The 19,053-nt window shown below is 44.7% G+C and overlaps 1 protein-coding gene across 9 annotated transcripts in view; it reads right to left on the bottom strand.

Moving 5' to 3' along the window:
• LOC138843801 (uncharacterized) overlaps nucleotides 1-19,053 on the bottom strand; it is an 83,901-nt gene that overhangs the window by 35,999 nt on the left and 28,849 nt on the right. Inside the window, exons 2-4 of one of the 9 annotated variants that reach the window (XM_070048846.1) lie at nucleotides 12,165-12,232; nucleotides 10,714-10,851; nucleotides 10,027-10,142 (exon numbers count right to left, since the gene is read on the bottom strand). In XM_070048846.1, coding sequence (XP_069904947.1) covers nucleotides 10,027-10,142; nucleotides 10,714-10,851; nucleotides 12,165-12,232 — 322 coding nt within the window. Of the gene's footprint in view, nucleotides 1-10,026; nucleotides 10,143-10,713; nucleotides 10,852-11,077; nucleotides 12,286-19,053 lie in introns of all 9 variants that reach the window. The other 8 variants (XM_070048849.1, XM_070048844.1, XM_070048847.1 and 5 more) reach the window with 8 other exon arrangements.

Raw genomic sequence — 19,053 nt, forward strand, 5'->3', positions numbered from 1 at the left:
CTAGCTGAGGTTGTGAGGATGGGGCCCTCACCATGGTGCTGTGGGTAAAGGCAGGGGGCTAGCTAGGTGTGAAGAGCTGGAACTCCTGATCCCTGAAAAACCATGCTGTCTCTTTCATTGTCCATTTGATACACCCACCTCCCCAGGATGTCCCTGTCCCAACCCAACCAGGTCGCATGCCAAGACCCCACCTCGTCTGCTATCTAATTGGGGTACCACCCTTTTCTTCTAAAAAGAGGTGGAAGGGGGAGAGAGCCCTTTCTGCCATGGACCCTGCTCAGAGATACTGTCTCCTTTCCTCTCTCTTCCCACCGTAGAACACACTGGGATGCATGGTACTGCTCTCCTGTGCACCTCGGCAGGCCGGACTCTTGGGCAGTGTGGGGAGCAACTCAGACTGGACTAAGTTACTGGAATTAAGACTTATTCTATGCATCTGCTCTCCCACAATATGGCGCTGGGAGAGGAGAAAACAGCTTCTACACAGCTGCCTCCAGTTCAACCAATAAACTGTAGGACCTGCTCCTGATTGGAGGAGAGCAGCGTACTCGGCGTGTGGGCAGCAGAGTTGGGATTGGCGGAAGAGGACTATAAAGGAGGAGAGAGACAACATGCAGGAGGAACATCTAAGAGGAACACCTGTGCAGCCCCCAAGAGAGCCGGCCGGCGGTGTGCCGCTCCCCCGCGGAAGTGGGGAATGTGGCAGGGGGAACCGCCCTTTCACGGAGGTGGAAGGGACAGTAGCCAACCCGGGAAGGACCAGCAGCCAACCCGGGAAGGACCAGCAGCCAACCCGGGAAGAACCAACAGCAAACCCGGGAAGGGCCGAGCAGATGAAAGAACAGCGCAGGGTCCTGTGTCGTTCCTCCACGAAGACGGGGAGTGACAGGCAGGACTTCCCAGTGATAGGCACTATTTCTGCTTGTTCTTTACTGCAGTTTATGGGCAATTCTTTGGCCCACTCCTGCTGGGCATTTCTCAATATGGGGCAGCCCACACTCACACGTGGATGTACGTTTACTCCCTTATGAATAAACTCCATTCCCATTTGCACATGAGACCAGTCTCTGCTTTGCATTCTCCCTCTGTGGGAGACGAGACCCTGGGTCAAAAATGAATACATCCACAAGCGGCGAGAGCAGGGACGCCCAGGGCTTCGAGTCCACACATCGGCGCTGGAAGGGGAGGTGAGCTCAGTAACCCGAGACATTGGTGGGGAAATGGTGGTCAGAATCTAGAGGGGAGCGGGAAAGTTCACCAGACTGACTACAGGAGAGAAGGAAAAAAAAAGGTGGGAGGATACTGGTACAGACGAGTTTCTCTCTAGTTTCTCTCTCCACCAACCTTGCAAAGGCGAGCAAGAGACAAAGAGCAGGCCCCCACTCTGGATATACACAACAACAGGGGAGAGCTAAGGAACTGAGTCGCTACAATTCAGTAGCCTAGGCAACCCAGTGGGAGTCCAGAGAAGAAATGGAGCCTGCACAGACTCTTTGGGTAGAAGCCAGAGATTGGAAGCTAAATACCATCAATTCTGGACAGCCGTGCGGTATTACTTACCTCCTGAATAAACAAATAAACAAATAAATAAATAAATAAATAGAGAGAGATTTACCATGCATAACCTGAGGGTGTCACCTTTGCACACCCGTAACCCGGAAGAACCAAGCAGAGCTCTCAGGCCACACCCATCTCAAGCCTCCAAGGCTCCTCCAACAGCAGGCAGTCCACTTAACACAGACATAGTATAAAATAAAAAGAAAAAAAAATGCACAGTGAGGGAAGAAGAATTAACTATGCCAAGCAACAAACACAAAAATCGAGGGAACAAGATCAATGATGACACTATGATGCCTCCAAATAAACAAAACACCCCAAGCCAAGATTATGAAGATGATGAGATAGAAGAAATGCAAGATACGGATTTCAAAAAATTTATGATAAGAACATTTAGAAGTTTTCAAAAGCAAATCCTTGAACTACAGAAATCCTTATTGGACAGTGAAAATCTCTCTCGTGAAAATGAAATTTTAAGGAAGAATCAAAATGAAACGCAGAAACTAGTAGAACAGGAAAGTGTGATAGTGAAGAGAAATCAAAATGAAATGAAGAGCTCAATAGATCAAATGACAAACACATTAGAGAGCCTTAAAAACAGAATGGGTGAAGCAGAAGAGAGAATATCAGACTTAGAAGACAGAGCACAGGAAAACATACAGTCAAACCAAAGAAAAGAAGAGGAAATTAGAAATCTAAAAAATATTGTTGGGAATCTACAGGATACTATTGAAAAAACCAACATTCGAGTTCTAGGAGTTCCTGAAGGCATGGAGAGAGAGAAAGGATTAGAAGGTCTTTTTAGTGAGATACTAGCAGAGAACTTTCCGGGTTTGGAGAAGGACAGAGATATCCTAGTACAGGAAGCTCATAGAACCCCCAATAAACATGACCAAAAGAGATCCTCACCACGACATGTTGTAATTAAACTCACCACAGTGAAAAATAAAGAAAAGATCCTAAAATGTGCAAGAGAGAAACGTCAGATTACTCTCAGAGGATCTCCAATCAGACTCACAGCAGACTTCTCATCAGAAACCCTACAGGCTAGGAGGGAATGGCGAGACATAGCACAGGTGCTAAGAGAGAAAAACTGCCAGCCCAGAATATTATATCCTGCTAAGCTCTCATTTGTGAATGAAGGTGAAATAAGGACCTTTCATAGCAAACAGAAATTGAAAGACTTTGTGGCCACTCGTCCGGCCCTGCAAAAGATACTTAAAGATGTGCTACACTCAGAAACACAGAAACGCGGCCATCAATATGAAAGAAGGGAAAGGAAGAACACCTACCAGTAAAAGAGCATGGGAAGCTCAAAGCATATACTAGAAAATATCTCCGGGAAAATGTCATGGCAAAGTCACTACCTATCAATAGTCACATTAAACATTAATGGACTTAACTCTTCAGTTAAAAGACACCGATTGGCTGATTGGCTCAAGGAACACAACCCAACTATGTGTTGCCTACAAGAAACACATCTCTCTAACAAAGATGCATGCAGACTGAAAGTGAAAGGTTGGAAAAAGATATTCCATGCCAACAGAAACCAAAAAAAAGCAGGTGTAGCCATATTAATATCAGACAAAATAAACTTTAATACAAAAACTGTTAAGAGAGACAAAGAGGGGCACTATATAATGATTAAGGGTTCAATTCAATAGGAAGATGTAACTATTATAAATGTATATGCATCTAATTACAGGGCACCGGTCTATTTAAAAGATATGTTAAGGGACTTAAAAGATATGTTAAGAGACTTAAAATACAATAGTACTGGGGGACTTCAATACTCCACTCTCAGAAATAGACAGATCATCCAGACAGAAGATCAACAAGGAAACAGCAGATTTAATCAACACTATTGCCCAAATGGATCTAACAGATATCTACATAACTTTCAATCCTACATCTAAAGACTTCACATTCTTCTCAGCAGTGCATGGAACCTTCTCTAGGATTGATCACATACTAGGCCATAAAGCAAGTCTCAGCAAATTTAAAAGAATTAGAATCATACCATGCAGCTTCTCAGGCCACAGTGGAATGAAGCTGGAAATCAGCAACTCAGGAAACCCTGGAAATTATGCAAACACATGGAGACTGAACACATGCTCCTGAATGAACAATGGGTCATTCAAGAAATCAAAAGAGAAATCAAAAACTTTCTGGAAGTAAATGAGGATAACATCACAACATATCAAAACTTATGGGATACAGCAAAAGCAGTATTGAGAGGCAAGTTTATAGCAATAGGGGCCTATATCAAGAAATTGGAAAGGTACCAAATAAATGAGCTTTCAGCGCATCTCAAGGACCTAGAAAAACTGCAGCAAACCAAACCCAAATCTAGTAGGAGAAGAGAAATAATTAAAATCAGAGAAGAAATTAACAGGATTGAATCCAAAAAAACATTACAAAAAATCAGCCAAGCGAGGAACTGGTTTTTTGAAAAAATAAACAAAATTGACACCCCATTGGCCCAACTAACTAAAAAAGAAAAGACCCAAATCAATAAAATCAGAGATGAAAAAGGAAACGTAACAACAGACACCACAGAAATAAAAAGAATCATCAGAAATTACTACAAGGACTTGTATGACAGCAAACAGGAAAATCTATCAGAAATGGATAGATTCCTGGACACATGCAATCTACCAAAATTGAACCATGAAGACATAGAAAACCTAAATAGACCTATAACTGAAACAGAAATTGAAACAGTAATAAAGGCCCTCCCAACAAACAAAAGCCCAGGACCAGATGGATTCACTGCTGAATTCTACCAGACATTTAAAGAAGAACTAATCCCATTTCTTCTCAAACTATTCAGAACAATCGAAAAAGATGGAATCCTCTCAAATTCTTTCTATGAAGCCAGCATCACCTTAATCCGTAAGCCAGAGAAAGATGCAGCACTGAAAGAAAATTATAGACCAATATCCCTGATGAACATAGACGCAAAAATCCTCAATAAAATTCTGGCCAATAGAATACAACAACACATCAGGAAAATCATCCACCCAGACCAAGTGGGATTTATCCCTGGTATGCAGGGATGGTTCAACATTCGCAAATCAATCAATGTGATTCACCACATTAACAGACTGCAGAAGAATAACCATATGATTATCTCAATAGATGCAAAGAAAGCATTTGATAAAATACAACACCCTTTCACGATGAAAACTCTAAGCAAATTGGGTATAGAAGGAACATTCCTCAATACAATCAAAGCAATTTATGAAAAACCCACGGCCAGCATCCTATTGAATGGGGAAAAGTTGGAAGCATTTCCACTGAGATCTGGCACAAGACAGGGATGCCCACTCTCACCACTGCTATTTAACATAGTTCTGGAAGTTTTAGACAGAGCCATCAGACAAAAAAAAGAAATTAAAGGAATACAAATTGAGAAGGAAGAAGTCAAACTATCCCTCTTTGCAGACGATATGATTCTTTACTTAGAGGATCCAAAGAACTCTACTAAGAGACTATTGGAACTCATAGAGGAGTTTGCCAATGTGGCAGGATATAAAATCAATGCACAAAAATCAACAGCCTTTGTATACACAAGCAATGCCATGGCTGAGAAAGAACTGCTAAGATCAATCCCATTGACAATAGCTACAAAAACAATCAAATACCTTGGAATAAACTTAACCAAAGATGTTAAAGATCTCTACGATGAGAATTACAAAATCCTAAAGAAAGAAATAGAAGAGGATACCAAAAAATGGAAAAATCTTCCATGCTCATGGATTGGAAGAATCAACATCATCAAAGTGTCCATTCTCCCAAAAGAAATTTATAGATTCAATGCAATTCCAATCAGGATACCAAAGACATTCTTCTCAGATCTAGAAAAAATGATGCTGAAATTCATATGGAGACGCAGGAGACCTCGAATAGCTAAAGCAATCTTGTACAACAAAAACAAAGCCGGAGGCATCACAATATCAGATTTCAGGACATACTACAGGGCAGTTGTAATCAAAACAGCACGGTACAGGTACAGAAACAGATGGATAGACCAATGGAACAGAATTGAAACACCAGAAATCAACCCAAACATCTACAGCCAACTTATATTTGATCAAGGATCTAAAACCAATTCCTGGAGCAAGGACAGTCTATTCAATAAATGGTGCTGGGAAAACTGCATTTCCACATGCAGAAGCATGAAGCAAGACCCCTACCTTACACCTTACACAAAAATCCACTCAACATGGATTAAAGACCTAAATCTATGACCTGACACCATCTAGTTATTAGAGAACATTGGAGAAACCCTTCAAGATATTGGCACAGGCAAAGAATTTCTGGAAAAGACCCAGGAGGCACAGGCAGTCAAAGCCAAAATTAACATTTGGGATTGCATCAAATTGAGAAGTTTCTGTACTGAAAAAGAAACAGTCAGGAGAGTGAAGAGACAACTGACAAAATGGGAAGAAGTATTTGCAAACTATGCAACAGATAAAGGGTTAATAACCAAAATCTACAAAGAGATCAAGAAACTCCACAACAACAAAACCAACAACCCACTTAAGAGATGGGCCAAGGACCTCAATAGACATTTTTCAAAAGAGGAAATCCAAATGGCCAACAGGCACAAGAAAAAATGTTCATGGTCACTAGCAATTAGGGAAATGCAAATCAAAACCACAATGAGCTTTCACCTCACCCCGGTTAGAATGGCTCACATGCAGAAATCTACCAACAACAGATGCTGGCGAGGATGTGGGGAAAAAGGGACACTAACCCACTGTTGGTGGGAATGCAAACTGGTCAAGCCACTGTGGAAGTCAGTCTGGAGATTCCTCAGAAACCTGAATATAACCCTACAGTTCGACCCAGCCATCCCACTCCTTGGAATTTACCCAAAGGAATTTAAATTGGCAAACAAAAAAGCGGTCTGCACCCTAATGTTTATTGCAGCACAGTTCACAATAGCCAAGACCTGGAACCAACCCAAATGCCCATCAACGCTAGACTGGATAAAGAAATTATGGGATATGTACTCTTTAGAATACTATACTGCAGTAAGAAACAATGAAATCCAGTCATTTGCAACAAGATGGAGGAGTCTGGAACACATCATGCTGAGTGAAATAAGCCAGTCCCAAAGGGACAAATATCATATGTTCTCCCTGATCGGTGACAACTGACTGAACACCAAAAAGGAAACCTGTTGAAGTGAAATGGACACTATGAGAAACGGTGACTTGATCAGCATAGCCCTGACTGTTAATGAACAACTTAATACATTATCCCTCTTAGTATTTTTTTTGTCTGTTCTACTTAATATGACTGGTTTAATTCTGTAAGTAATACACAGTTATTCTTAAGTGTTGAAATTTAACTGAAATGTGATCCCTGTTAAACATAAGAGTGGGAATAAGAGAGGGAAGAGATATACAATTTGGGACATGCTCAAGCTGACTTGCCCCATATGGTAGAGTTAGAAACATACCTGGGGATTCCAATTCAATCCCATCAAGGTGGCATGTACCAATGCCATCTCACTAGTCCAAGTGATCAATTTCAGTTCACTACTGATCATAATGCAAGGACTAAGAGTCAAAGAGATCACATAAACAAGTCTAGTACCTGCTAATACTAACCGATAGAATAAATAAAGGGGAGAGTGATCCAACATGGGAAGGGAGATACTCAGCAGACTCATAGAATGGCGATGTCCTAAACAGCACTCTGGCCTCAGAATCAGCCTTTAAGGCATTCGGATCTGGCTGAAAAGCCCATGAGAGTATTTCAGGCATGGAAAGCCAAGACACTCTGAAAAAAAAAAAAACCTAAATGAAAGATCTCTGTGAGTGAGATCCCAGTAGAAAGAACAAGTCTTCAAAGAAGGAGGTACCTTTCTCTGAAGGGAGGAGAGAACCTCCACTTTGACTATGACCTTGTCTAAACAAGATAAGAGTCGGAGAACTCAAAAGGCTTCCATAACCTTGGAAACTCATCACTGGAGAATAGGGAGATTACTGATGCCATAAACAAGAGTGTCAATTTGTAAAGTCAACAACAGGAGTCACTGTGCACTTACTCCTCATGTAGGATCTCTGTCCTTAATGTGCTGTATATTGAGATTTAATGCTATAACGAGTACTCAAACAGTATATTTCACTTTGTGTTTCTATGTGGGTGCAAACTGTTGAAATCTTTACTTAATGTATACTAAACTGATCTTCTGTATATATAGAAAATTGAAAATGAATCTTGATATGAATGGAAGGGGAGAGAGAGCGGGAAATGGGAGGGTTGCGGGTGGGAGGGAAGTCATCGGGGGGGAGGGGGATGCCAATGTAGTCCATAAGCTGTACTTTGGAAATCTATATTCATTAAATAAAAGTTAAAAAAATGAATACATCCATTGCCCACAACAACACAATTCATCTTTACAAAAAGCAGAGAAAGCAGAGAGCTGGCTCAGTCTCTGCCGCATAAAGACAGAGAAGGCACCATCTGTGAACCAGGACCTGGGCCTTCACCAGGCGCAGGGTCTGCCGCTGCCTTGATCTTAACACTTCCTAGCATCCAGAGCTCTAAGAGATGCTTGTTGTTTAAGCCACCAGTGTACAGTGTCTTGTTACAGCACCTCAGGATAAGACACACACAGTGGCAAATAAAATAAAGCCAAAAATACTGACAGATTTTCCCAGAGTCCCACCAACACTGCCCCAAAATACACACTGTTCATCTTCTGTGTAGTGGCAAGGTAAGATTTAAGTAAATCTAGGTTCTGGGGCAGGCATCGTGGCACAGATCTCAAGCAACAACTTGGGACCTCCACATTCCATATTGGGGTGTCTGGGACAGAGTCTCACCTCTGCTTCCCATCCAGCTTCCTGCTCATGGTACCCTGGGAGGCAGCAGGTGAGAGCCTAAATGCTCGAGTCTCTGTCACCCACCTGGGAGACCCAGCACGAGCTCCTGGTTTTGGCCTGGCCCAGCCCTACTTGATGCAGATTTGGGAGAGTGAACTAACAAATAGAAGACCTCTCTCTCTCTCTCTCTTGCTCTTGCTCTCGTCTCTCTCTTCCCCTGCCACTCTTTCAAATAAGTCAAAAAATGCTTTCAAAAAAATAAATAAAATAGGTTCCTAAGCCATTCCTCCATGCCCTAAACCCAACCTGGAGCAACCATGCACATCACAGAACTTCCAGGGTAAATTTTTTTAAGCAAGATTAATTAATTAATTAATTTCTTTAACTTTTATTTAATGAATATAAATTTCCAAAGTACAGCTTATGGACTACAATGGCTCCCCCCCATAACTTCCCTCCCACCAGCAACCCTCCCCTTTCCCTCTCCCTCTCCCCTTCCATTCACATCAAGATTCACTTTCAATTCTCTTTATATACAGAAGATCAGTTTAGCATATATTAGGTAAAGATTTCAACAGTTTGCACCCACATAGAAACACAAAGTGAAAAATACTGTTTGAGTACTAGCTATAGCATTAAATCTCAATATACAGCACATTAAGGACAGAGATCCTACATGAGGAGTAAGTGCACAGTGACTCCTGTTGTTGACTTAACAAATTGACACTCTTGTTTATGGCATCAGTAATCACCCTAGGCTCTTGTCATGAGTCGCCAAGGCTACGGAAGCCTTTTGAGTTCACCAACTCTGATCATATTTAGACAAGGTCATAGTCAAAGTGGATTTTCTCTCCTCCTTTCTTTGATGACCTGTTCTTTTCACTGGGATCTCACTCGTGGAGATCTTTCATGTAGGTGGGTTTTTTTTTTTTTTTTTTTTTTGCCAGAGTGTTTTGGCTTTCCATGCCAGGGTAAATTTTTAACCAGAAAGTCATGGCATTGCAAAGATTCGCTAGTTCCCCCAATAACCTCCTTGACCTCAGCAACACAGAGGGCAAGAAGAGGGTGTGAGGGCCCCAGGGGCAGGTGAAGCAGTGCAAATGTGCACACTCAAGTGTTTTGGGTGGAATGACTAAGCTGCAATCCCAGACTGGAGCACAGGGGGGATGCACACACATCCAAGAAGTAGTCATCCTACCTCATGTGGGTCACCGCAAGACTGAACCTGCATCCCGATGAAGGCTCAAGAGTAAGGAAAAGCCAGGAAGACTTGTCTGAGAGTTCAGGACACTCAGAAGACACAACCCCCACCCCAGCCCTGACAGTGTTTCCTCTTCACAGAGCAGTGTCTGCACTTCAGGTGGCCGATCCTTCCCCAAGCAGGAAGACCTGAGCTGATTCCCTGACCCTTTAAATGCCAGCTTCCCACTGTTGCTCCCGGACCACCCTTCCAGATTTCCAAAAGCCCCCTGTCTGCCCTATGCAGAGGCCCCCTACCACCTTTCTCCAAACTAGAAGCAAAACCACAAAGGGAAATCCCACATTCCAGGGTCCTAAAGGTTCACCAGTGTTGAATATCAGCAGGAAATCAGGGTGGCCTCCACTCTTGGCCCTGGTTTCCTACCTCCTGGTGGTCTAGGCTCTGTGCCACTGAAAGATGTGAGGGGGGCTGTCCAGGGGCTGAGGCAGACTCTCACACACATGCGTTTCTTAGAAGAGCTGGCTTGCGGGGGAGCTTTCCTGCAGGAGAAAGACACTGCTTGCAACACAGACTTCCTTTTCACTTTAGAGAATCAAACCTAAGACCAGGAAGAGGCAGGAGCCAGTCAGGCACACAGGCACACCTACACACAGTTTCCAGTACACGGACAGTGTCCCACGCTCGTCAGTCCACACCCTACTAATCGCTTCACTACTTCTCTTGTTCAAACTGAAGCTGCATGTGCTTTGCACTGTCCTGCAGTCAGCCTGCATTTTAGAAAAAACAATGCAAGCAACTGGGTAGCCAGGTGCACGCACAGACGGTCACTGGGCCTTCAGATAAATCTCAATGTATTAACCTCTTGTGTGTTGGACGATTAATTTGGAAGGAAAGGCACATCAGACCCACCCACATGTTCCATGTGCTAGGCTTTCAAGGTTTTGCTGACTGTTTTCAGAGCTCGGACCCCTTGCAGGTAGGCCACATCTAGAGACAGAGCAGATCAATCTGCTTTGGCATGTGTGATTTCATTTTAGCACAATACAGTGAAAACCACACTGGCTACCCCAAGGCAACAGAGCGGAGCTGGTTCCTGGGAGCGGCACTTACTTCTGGCTGTTGACAATCTTCCCCGAAGTCTCCATCTCCTGCATGGCCTGAAGGCGGCACTTCTCCAGCTCCACAGGGTAGAGCACCAGTGAGGCAAAGGCAGAGGCGAAAGATTCTGCGGCCTCGTTCCGGAGGTCGCTGCAAGCGCAAGCGCAGGAGGCCTGTTAGCCATTACCCACTCCTGAAGCTGGAATGCACGCCCGGGACTCTGGCGTGCATCCCCATCCCCACCTGGGGACATGGTGGATGATAGGTGCAGCGTTTAAAGTCCCAGAGCTACCATGCGGTGGTGCTTGCATCCCAACAGCAGTCCGCCCAACACCAAGTCCAGACTTGGAGTTCAACACAGTATAATGGACCTTACCTCCTCTTTCCCCCAGCACACGAAGCGCTGCGAGAAGATTCCAGCTTCAGGCCAAAGCTGGGCGCCCTGAGCCCGAAGCTGCGATGCAAACCAGTTTGGCCGTTACGGAGCCCAGCGAGGCGCGTGTCCTATGAGGACTGGCGAGGAATAGGTCGAGGTAGCGGCTTCCAGGTCGTATTTCCCAGCAGCCCACTCCGCAGGGGAGACTCTACATTCAGAAGCGCCATGGGGCACCCCAGCTGCACCTCCTGGGGCAGAGGAGGACGACGCTCCCCAGCCAGTTGGTCGCTGAGGGAAGAGCGCCAGGAGCCCAGCGCCTCCGCCGAGTCCGACCGGCCACGCCAGCGCCAGCACACGGGCCCCGCGTCACGTGTGCAGAGGGCTGGCCGCCTCCCCGCCGCCCGGGTAGGTCACGTTGCCCCGCACCGTCGCCTTCTTGGCCGCGTCCTGTTCGGGCTCCAGCGCCAGCGCTAGGCTTCCCCTCCACAGTTGGGACGGTCGCTTATACTCGCGTTCTTCGCTGCCGGCCCTCCCTCACGCCCTCCCGCACAGTCCGCGCCAGGGCCAGGGCCCCTGCAGCCACCACTGCCGCCGCCTGGGCCGCCAGCCTGCGCGTGCCAGGAAAGCGGATGTCGGCGCGGAGCCACTGCGCGCACTGTGGACCCTGGGCTCCGCTCCCTGGGAGCCAGACAGTTAGAAGGCCTGGCAATGGCCTTGGACTGGTTGCCCTTCCTCTGGGTTCCCTGAGGGCTCCTCTGAGGGCAGGCTTTGGGTAACCTCCAGGGCTTGTGGCAGGGCTGGAGGTGTCACTGAAGACTTTGATCTGATTAGTCTTGCTGGTCCGCTAAGGCTTTAATTTTAAATTAGGGGTATAATTGAATACCAAAGCGCTGCGGTGATACTGATGAAAACAAATAAAATCCAAGGGCCAGCGTTGTGGCGTAGAGGGTAAAGCTGCTGCCTGCAGTGCCCGCATCCCATATGGATGCCAGTTCAAGTCCTGGCTGCTCCACGTGCAATCCAACTCTCTGCTATGTCATGGGAAAGTTGTAGAAGATGGCCTAAGTCCTTGGTCCCCTGCACCCACCTGGGAGACCCAGAGGAAGCTCCTGGCTTCTGGATTCGGGTCGTTGCAGCTCCAGCCATTGCAGCCATCTGCGGTGTGAACAAGCAGGTGGAAGGTCAGCTCTCTGCCTCTGTAATTCTGCCTTTCAAATAAATAAATAAATCTTAAAAAAAAAGAAATCCACTTATTGCAGCAATTAATAGTAACTCCCAATTTCCCTCCCCAAAGGAAATCTTGACACACCATTGACATTCCAGAAAGTACTCTGTTGAAAACTTTTAACTGCAAGTCGGCTTTAATTACTGATTTTTTAAAAGATTTATTTATTTATTTAAAAGGCAGAGTGAAAGAGAGATATTCAATCTACTGGTTCACTCCCCAAATGGTTAGGAAGCCAGGAGCCTCTTCTGGGTCTCCTACATGGCTACAGGGACCCAAGCACTTGGGCCATTCTCCAGTGCTTTCCCAGGCACATTATCAGGGTGCTGGATCAGAACTGGAGCATCTGGGACTCAAACCCATGTCCATATGGGATGCCTGTGTCACAGGCAGGGGCTTGACTCACTGTGCCATAACGCTGGCCCCTCACCATGAATTCTATAGGTGGTAGCTACAATTCTTTGGTATTTTTATTAAATGACTGAAAATATTCAAGTACACTATTATACACCTGGAATAAACTAATTTTCTTCAGTGCCCTAAGACAAAGTTAACATTGGCTAGTCTACTTGAGAGGGCTGCTCAATGCACATTCATACTCAGGCTTCCAATTGCTTTACTTAGGCCTTTGTGTTTTAAATTTATTTTTTATTTTTGTAAGATTTATTTATTTTACTTGAAAGGCAGAGTTACAGAGAGGCAGAGGGAGAGAGAGAGAAATCATTCATCCTCTGGTTCACTCCCCCCGTGGCTGTTGACAGCTGAAGATGGGCCAGCCTGAAGTCAGGAGCCAGGTGCTTCCTCTGGGTCTCTCACATGGGTTCAGGAGCCCAAAGACTTGACATCCCCTGCTTTCTCAGGCACATTAGCAGGGAGCCAGATCAGAAGTGCGGCAGCCAGGACTCAAACCTGAGCCCATATGGCAGCAGCTTAATCCACTACACTGTAGCGCAAGCCCTGTTTTTATTTTATTCTATAAACTGTTTTCTTTCTTAAAACCTGGTGTCATTTTCTTATACAACTTTCAGCCTTGTTTGCATATAGCGTTGTGTAGATGCCAATGTAATTTAAGTGATATGGACACAGATTGATGACTTAAATATCAGACTTGACTTATGTTACTGAACAACTGAAAAGACCTAGTCCAGAGTGATGCTATGACTCTGGCCTCAGAATCAGCCCTTAAGGCATTCGGATCTGGCTGAAGAGCCCATGAGAGTATTTTAGGCATGGAAAGCCAAGACACTTTGGCAAAAAACAAAACAAAACAAAACAAACTTAAATGAAAGATCTCTGCAAGTGAGATCCCAGTGGAAAGAACGGGCCATCAGAAAAAAAAGGTACCTTTCTCTGAAGGGAGGAGAGAACTTCCACTTTGACTATGACCTTGTCCAAATAAGAATGGAGTTGGCGAATTCAAAAGGCTTCCATAGCCTTGGCAATTCATGACAAGAGCCTAGGGTGATTACTGACGCCATAAACAAGATTGTCAAATTGTTAAAGTCAACAACAGGAGTCACTGTACACTTACTCCCCATGTAGGATCTCTGTCCTTAATGTGTTTCACAATGTGAATTAATGCTATAACTAGTACTCAAACAGTACTTTACACTTTGCGCTTCTGTGTGGGTGCAAAATGTTGAAATCTTTACTTAATATATACTAAATTGAACTTATGTATATAAAGATAATTGAAAATGAATCTTGATGTGAATGGAATGGGAGAGGGAGTGGGAGATGGGAGCATTGCGGGTGGGAGGGGAGCTAAGGCAGGGGTGGGGGGGAAGCCACTGTAATCCAAAAGCTGTACTTCGGAAATTTATATTTATTAAATAAAAGTTAAAATTAGAAAAAAAAAACCCAAGTGATGCTATGAAGGTGTCAGGGCCTGATAATGAGGCCATTATCAGAACCAGTGCTTCATAACACATGCTTCTGGACAGTGGTTGAATCACAGAAATAAACCAGGGATTTTAGATGCCTTGCCCAGAGTGACATGTGACAAACTTAAGAGGCAGGGAAGAGGTCTTGCAGCAGAACCTGCAGTTAATAGTAGCCTGGAGGGCTTAAGGCCTGGCCCTGTGCCCTGGGGCCGTGGCTTTTGCAGGCTAGGAAAAATGAGACTCAAAATATAACTGAGGACTGCCCCAGTTCTGTTAAAGATTAGAACACAAGCCCAGATGCTTGTGTAAAAGTCCCTGTGACCTTTAGTGAATCCCTTTACCTTTTGTACATCCCCATCATAGAATAACAACATCAGGGACCCCTCTGAATGACTTCGCTCTGCAAGGCTGCTGGAGCGGTATCTGCAACACCAGCATTCCATAGTGGAGCCTCAGTTGGAGGGTTGGCTCCTCTGCTTATGAGCCAGCTCCTTGCTAATGCACCTAGGAAGGTAGCTGGAGATGGTTCAAGTACTTGAATGCTTTCTCCCATGTGAGAGACTCAGATGGAGTTCTGAGCTCCTGACTTCACCTGCCCCAGCTCTGGAGTTTGAGGCCTTTTAAGGGCTGAATCAGCAGATGAAAGATCTCTTTCTCTGTGTCTCTTACTTTCTGTCTGTAAAATTAACCAATAAAAAATAAAACAAAAGAGACAGTGTGGAGGCTGATGTTGTGGCATAGTAAGTAAAGTATACAGCACCAGCATCCCATGGGGATGCCAGTTTGAGTACTGGCTGCTCCACTTCTGATCCAGCTCCCTGCTAACTGCTAACGTGCCTCGGAAAGCAGTGGAGAATAGCCCAAGTACTTGGATCCCTGCACCAATATGGGGGACCTGGAGGAATCTCCTGGTTCCTGGCTTCCATTTGACTTATCCTCAGCCACAGTGTGGCTATTTGGGGAATGAAACAATGGATGGAAAATCTCTCTGTCTTTGTCTCTGTCTCTCGCTCTCTGTAACTATGCCTTTCAAATAAATAAATAAATCTTTAAAAATAAAAGAGGGGCCAGCTCTGTGGCACAGCAGTAAAGCCACCACTGAAGAGCTAGAATCCCATATGGGCACCAGTTCTAGTCCAGGCTACTCCACTTCCAATCCAGCTCCCTGATAATGTGCCTGGTAAAGCAGAGGAAGATGGACCAGCTCCTTGGACCCCTGCACCCATGTGAGAGACCTGGAAGAAGCTCCAGGCTCCTGGGTTTGGATTGGCTCTGCTGTGGTCATTGTGGCCATTTGAGGAGTGAACAGCAGATGGAAGACCTCTCTGTGCCTCTGCCTCTCTCTATCTCTGCCTTTCAAATAAATCTTTAAAAACAATAAAAATAAAGAATAAAGGGGTTGGTGCTGTGGCGCAATGGGTTAATGCTCTGGCCTGAAGCAACCCATATGGGAACCAGTTCAAGACCTGGCTGCTCCACTTCCAATCCAGCTCTCTGCTATGGCCTGGGAAAGCAGTAGAAGAGGGCCCAAGTCCTTGGGCCCCTGCACCCATGTGGGACACCCAGAAGAAGCTCCTGGCACCTGGCTTCAGATCAGTGCAGCTCTGGCTGTTGTGGCCAATTGGGGAATGAACCATCAGATGGAATACCTCTCTCTCTCTTTCCCCCTCTCCCTCTCCCTCTCCCTCTCTGTGTGACTCTGCCTTTCAAATAAATAAATCTTTAAAAAAAATAAAGAATAAAGAAAGAAAGTGTCCACACAGCTCTTGTCCTGGGGAAATTATCTAGGAATCTTTGGCCTCTTGAGAACAGCATTTTAGAGACAAATCACTGCTGTTTGTAGAGGTGGGTCAGACCAATAGTATTCCAGTCTTGGGTTGAAAGCAGCAAACAAGGCAAGACACTGGCATCCCTGCTCCAGGTAGCTGCTTGCTGCACTTGGATTGCACAAGCTAGGGACATCTATGTCACTGGCTCTGTAGTGAGTGGTGGCAGAGGTCAGAGGTGAGAGAACAGACAGATTGAGTACATGGAAAAGTGAGGCTTTGTTTGTTATCACAACAGAATTTCACAATGCTGGTTACTAACAATGAAAGGAGAAATAATTTCACAAAACCATTCCCTGATTCTAATATCATGTAGGTATGTTTAAACAAGCATATTTCTTGGAATTGAAATTAAGGCAAAACCATAGAACATCTCTGATTCAAATGTACTTTTAGTTAAGGAAAAAGAAGAAAAAATGGCTGTTGGCTAAAAACTTTGACTTCTATTAGTGATCTTGGCTGATAACATCAGTTTTGTTGAAAATTTGCAAAACCCCTTTTTGGAATTAGGTAGAATTTGTATTTGAAATAAATGTAGGTTCTGATTTCTGCCTGTGTGGAATAAAATAGGTGATATACAACTGATGAAAGAGTTATTCAAATGACATTTTATTTATTTATTTTTTTAAAAATTTTATTTATTTGGAAGAGTTACAGAGAGAGAGAGAGAGACAGAGAGAGAGAGAGAGTGGTCTTCCATCCACTGGTTCACTCCCCAGATGGCTGCAATGGCCGGAGCTGCACCAATCCAAAGCCAGGAGCCAGGAGCTTTATCCAGGTCCCCAATGCGCGTGCAGGGGCCCAAGGACTTGGGCCATGTACTACTGCTTTCCCAGGCCATAGCTGAGAGCTGGATCAGAAGAGGAGCTGCCAGGACTAGAACTGGCACCCACATGGGATGCCTGCACCTCAGGCCAGGGCTTTAACCCGCTGTGCCACAGCACCGGCCCCTCAAATAGCATTTTAAAAAGAGGTAACTTTCCTTGGTAGTTTTTGAACAGTATGAGGAGAGAGAGAAAGAAAACGCTTGCTGTGGGGATCAAGAGCCCTTGCTGCCCTTGGAGAAATCCCCAGCAAGGCTTAGTTCAAGTTCTTGTTTTCCTGAATATAGGAATACAACCAGGAGATGTAGGTAGAGCTGTGCAGAAAAGCAGGATTTATTTAAAGCAAAGGGATATTACACATTCAGACAGAAGTGCAGGGAACTGCAAGAGAGAGAATTTCCCCTTCCAGGCTAGGGTAGTCCAAAAATATAAGTCCCAAGGAAGGGCCCAGGGGTTGAAGTTGACAGAATGTCTCCCTAAGCGGATGGGAAGTGGAGGCCGAAGGCAGCTTTAGAGGGGTAGTAAATGATTTTTAGAGAAACAAATCAGCCAGAAGAACCCACATGACCTGGAATAAAGTTCACTTGGGCACTGGGTGTGGTGTTTGCTGTTATGTGCTTTATCATGCTTGGTTAAGGACATCTGCATAAGAAGTTTGGCAGGTGATTTCCCTCCTGTTCAGCAGAACTGGTCTTTAGAAACCTGTCAGCACTTGTTACTCCCTGGGAGCTCTTGGTGTGAAGTCTTGATGTGTTATTTTCTTTTTCTTTTTGAATTGGAAGACAAGTGAGTGTACTTGCAAAATTTTTCTTAGATTTTTTAAAGTGCTGATTAACCTGTAATACTTGCACATTTTTAAGGAGTATGATGAAACATTTCAACACCTAAACACAGCTTAAACTAGCTACACCAGGAAAACAATCTTTGCATTTCCTTATCTTTTCTTTGTGTTTGGAGCCTGAAGTATCATTTAATGAGCCCAGTATCATATTGGGCAGGATGATCACTATCATTTCTGCCTGATAAAATTCCTGCCATCCACCAAGACATAGCCACCTCATAACAGCCTTTCCCATCCCCACTCCTCCCTACAAGTCATTATTGTATAATAACAAAGTTTCCTTTAGTGCCTACCATGTGGGAGACACTGTGTCAACCTAAACTAAGTCCTTGACATTTACAAGTGAGAGAAACCACCACCAACCCCAGGGAAATCTCAGTCCAAGCAGAGGAGGAAGAAACCTTTTCTCTTGTTCCTTGATGTCTGTGAGAGTTTGGCTCCAAAACCCACTAATGGCAGATGCTCCAATCCCTTGTACATAATGCCGTTATTACTTGCACATCCTCCTGTATGATTTAACTCATCTCTAGATGATTTATGGTACCTAATACAATACAAATGCTAAGTTCACAGCTGAGGAACCTGCTGAAATGGCAGGACAACTGTAATGATAATTCAGGGGATGTGGCATGGAACAACAAGGGTGTGGGAAGGGCAGCCATCTAGAAGGATACGAAAGATGGTTTCAGAGAAGGCCCACTGAGGACATCTCTCAATCAGGTGTCAAACACTATTGCCTTCATAGCCCCTACTCCCAGGGCCACCTGAAAGACCAGTTCCAGGAATTTACCTCCCCCTGCTGCCCCCTATCCCCAACCTCATCCCAAGCCCTCCTAAAAGATAAAAGGCCCAGTTGCTGGGAGTCAGAACCTTCTGACGTGTCCCATCAATGTACACACAGGCATTTGGTCACCCACCTATGAAAATTTATTAAAGATGTATTTATTTAATATTTCTGGAAGTGCAATATGGTGGAATAGAGAAGGAGCTTACTGATCTAGTCCAGGAGAAAATAGTATAATAAAAGTGGAGATAGTGTAGTCTAAGGGAAGAATTAGGGAAAAAGACTGCAGAGGAAACTCTTCCATAATTAGAGGGACATGGTGGACCTGCGGGGAGGACATGGGTGCTCACGGCTTGGGACTCCAGCAGCTAAGAACCCTGCACCAGCGCTGGAAAGTGAGGTGAGACGAGACTTCAGTATCCCAAGACACTGGCAGAAAAATAGCAGGAAGAGCCTAGATGGAATGAGGTTTGAAGCCCAATGGGGAAAAGTATACTAGCCTAATTAGAGGAGAGAAAAAATAAAAGGGATGGTATGGATACATTTCTCTCTCTCCAGTCACCTTACAAAGGCATACGAACCAAGAGAGCCGG

The sequence above is a fragment of the Oryctolagus cuniculus genome, chromosome 9 (assembly GCF_964237555.1).
Source record: "Oryctolagus cuniculus chromosome 9, mOryCun1.1, whole genome shotgun sequence".
Classification (NCBI taxonomy): domain Eukaryota; kingdom Metazoa; phylum Chordata; class Mammalia; order Lagomorpha; family Leporidae; genus Oryctolagus; species Oryctolagus cuniculus.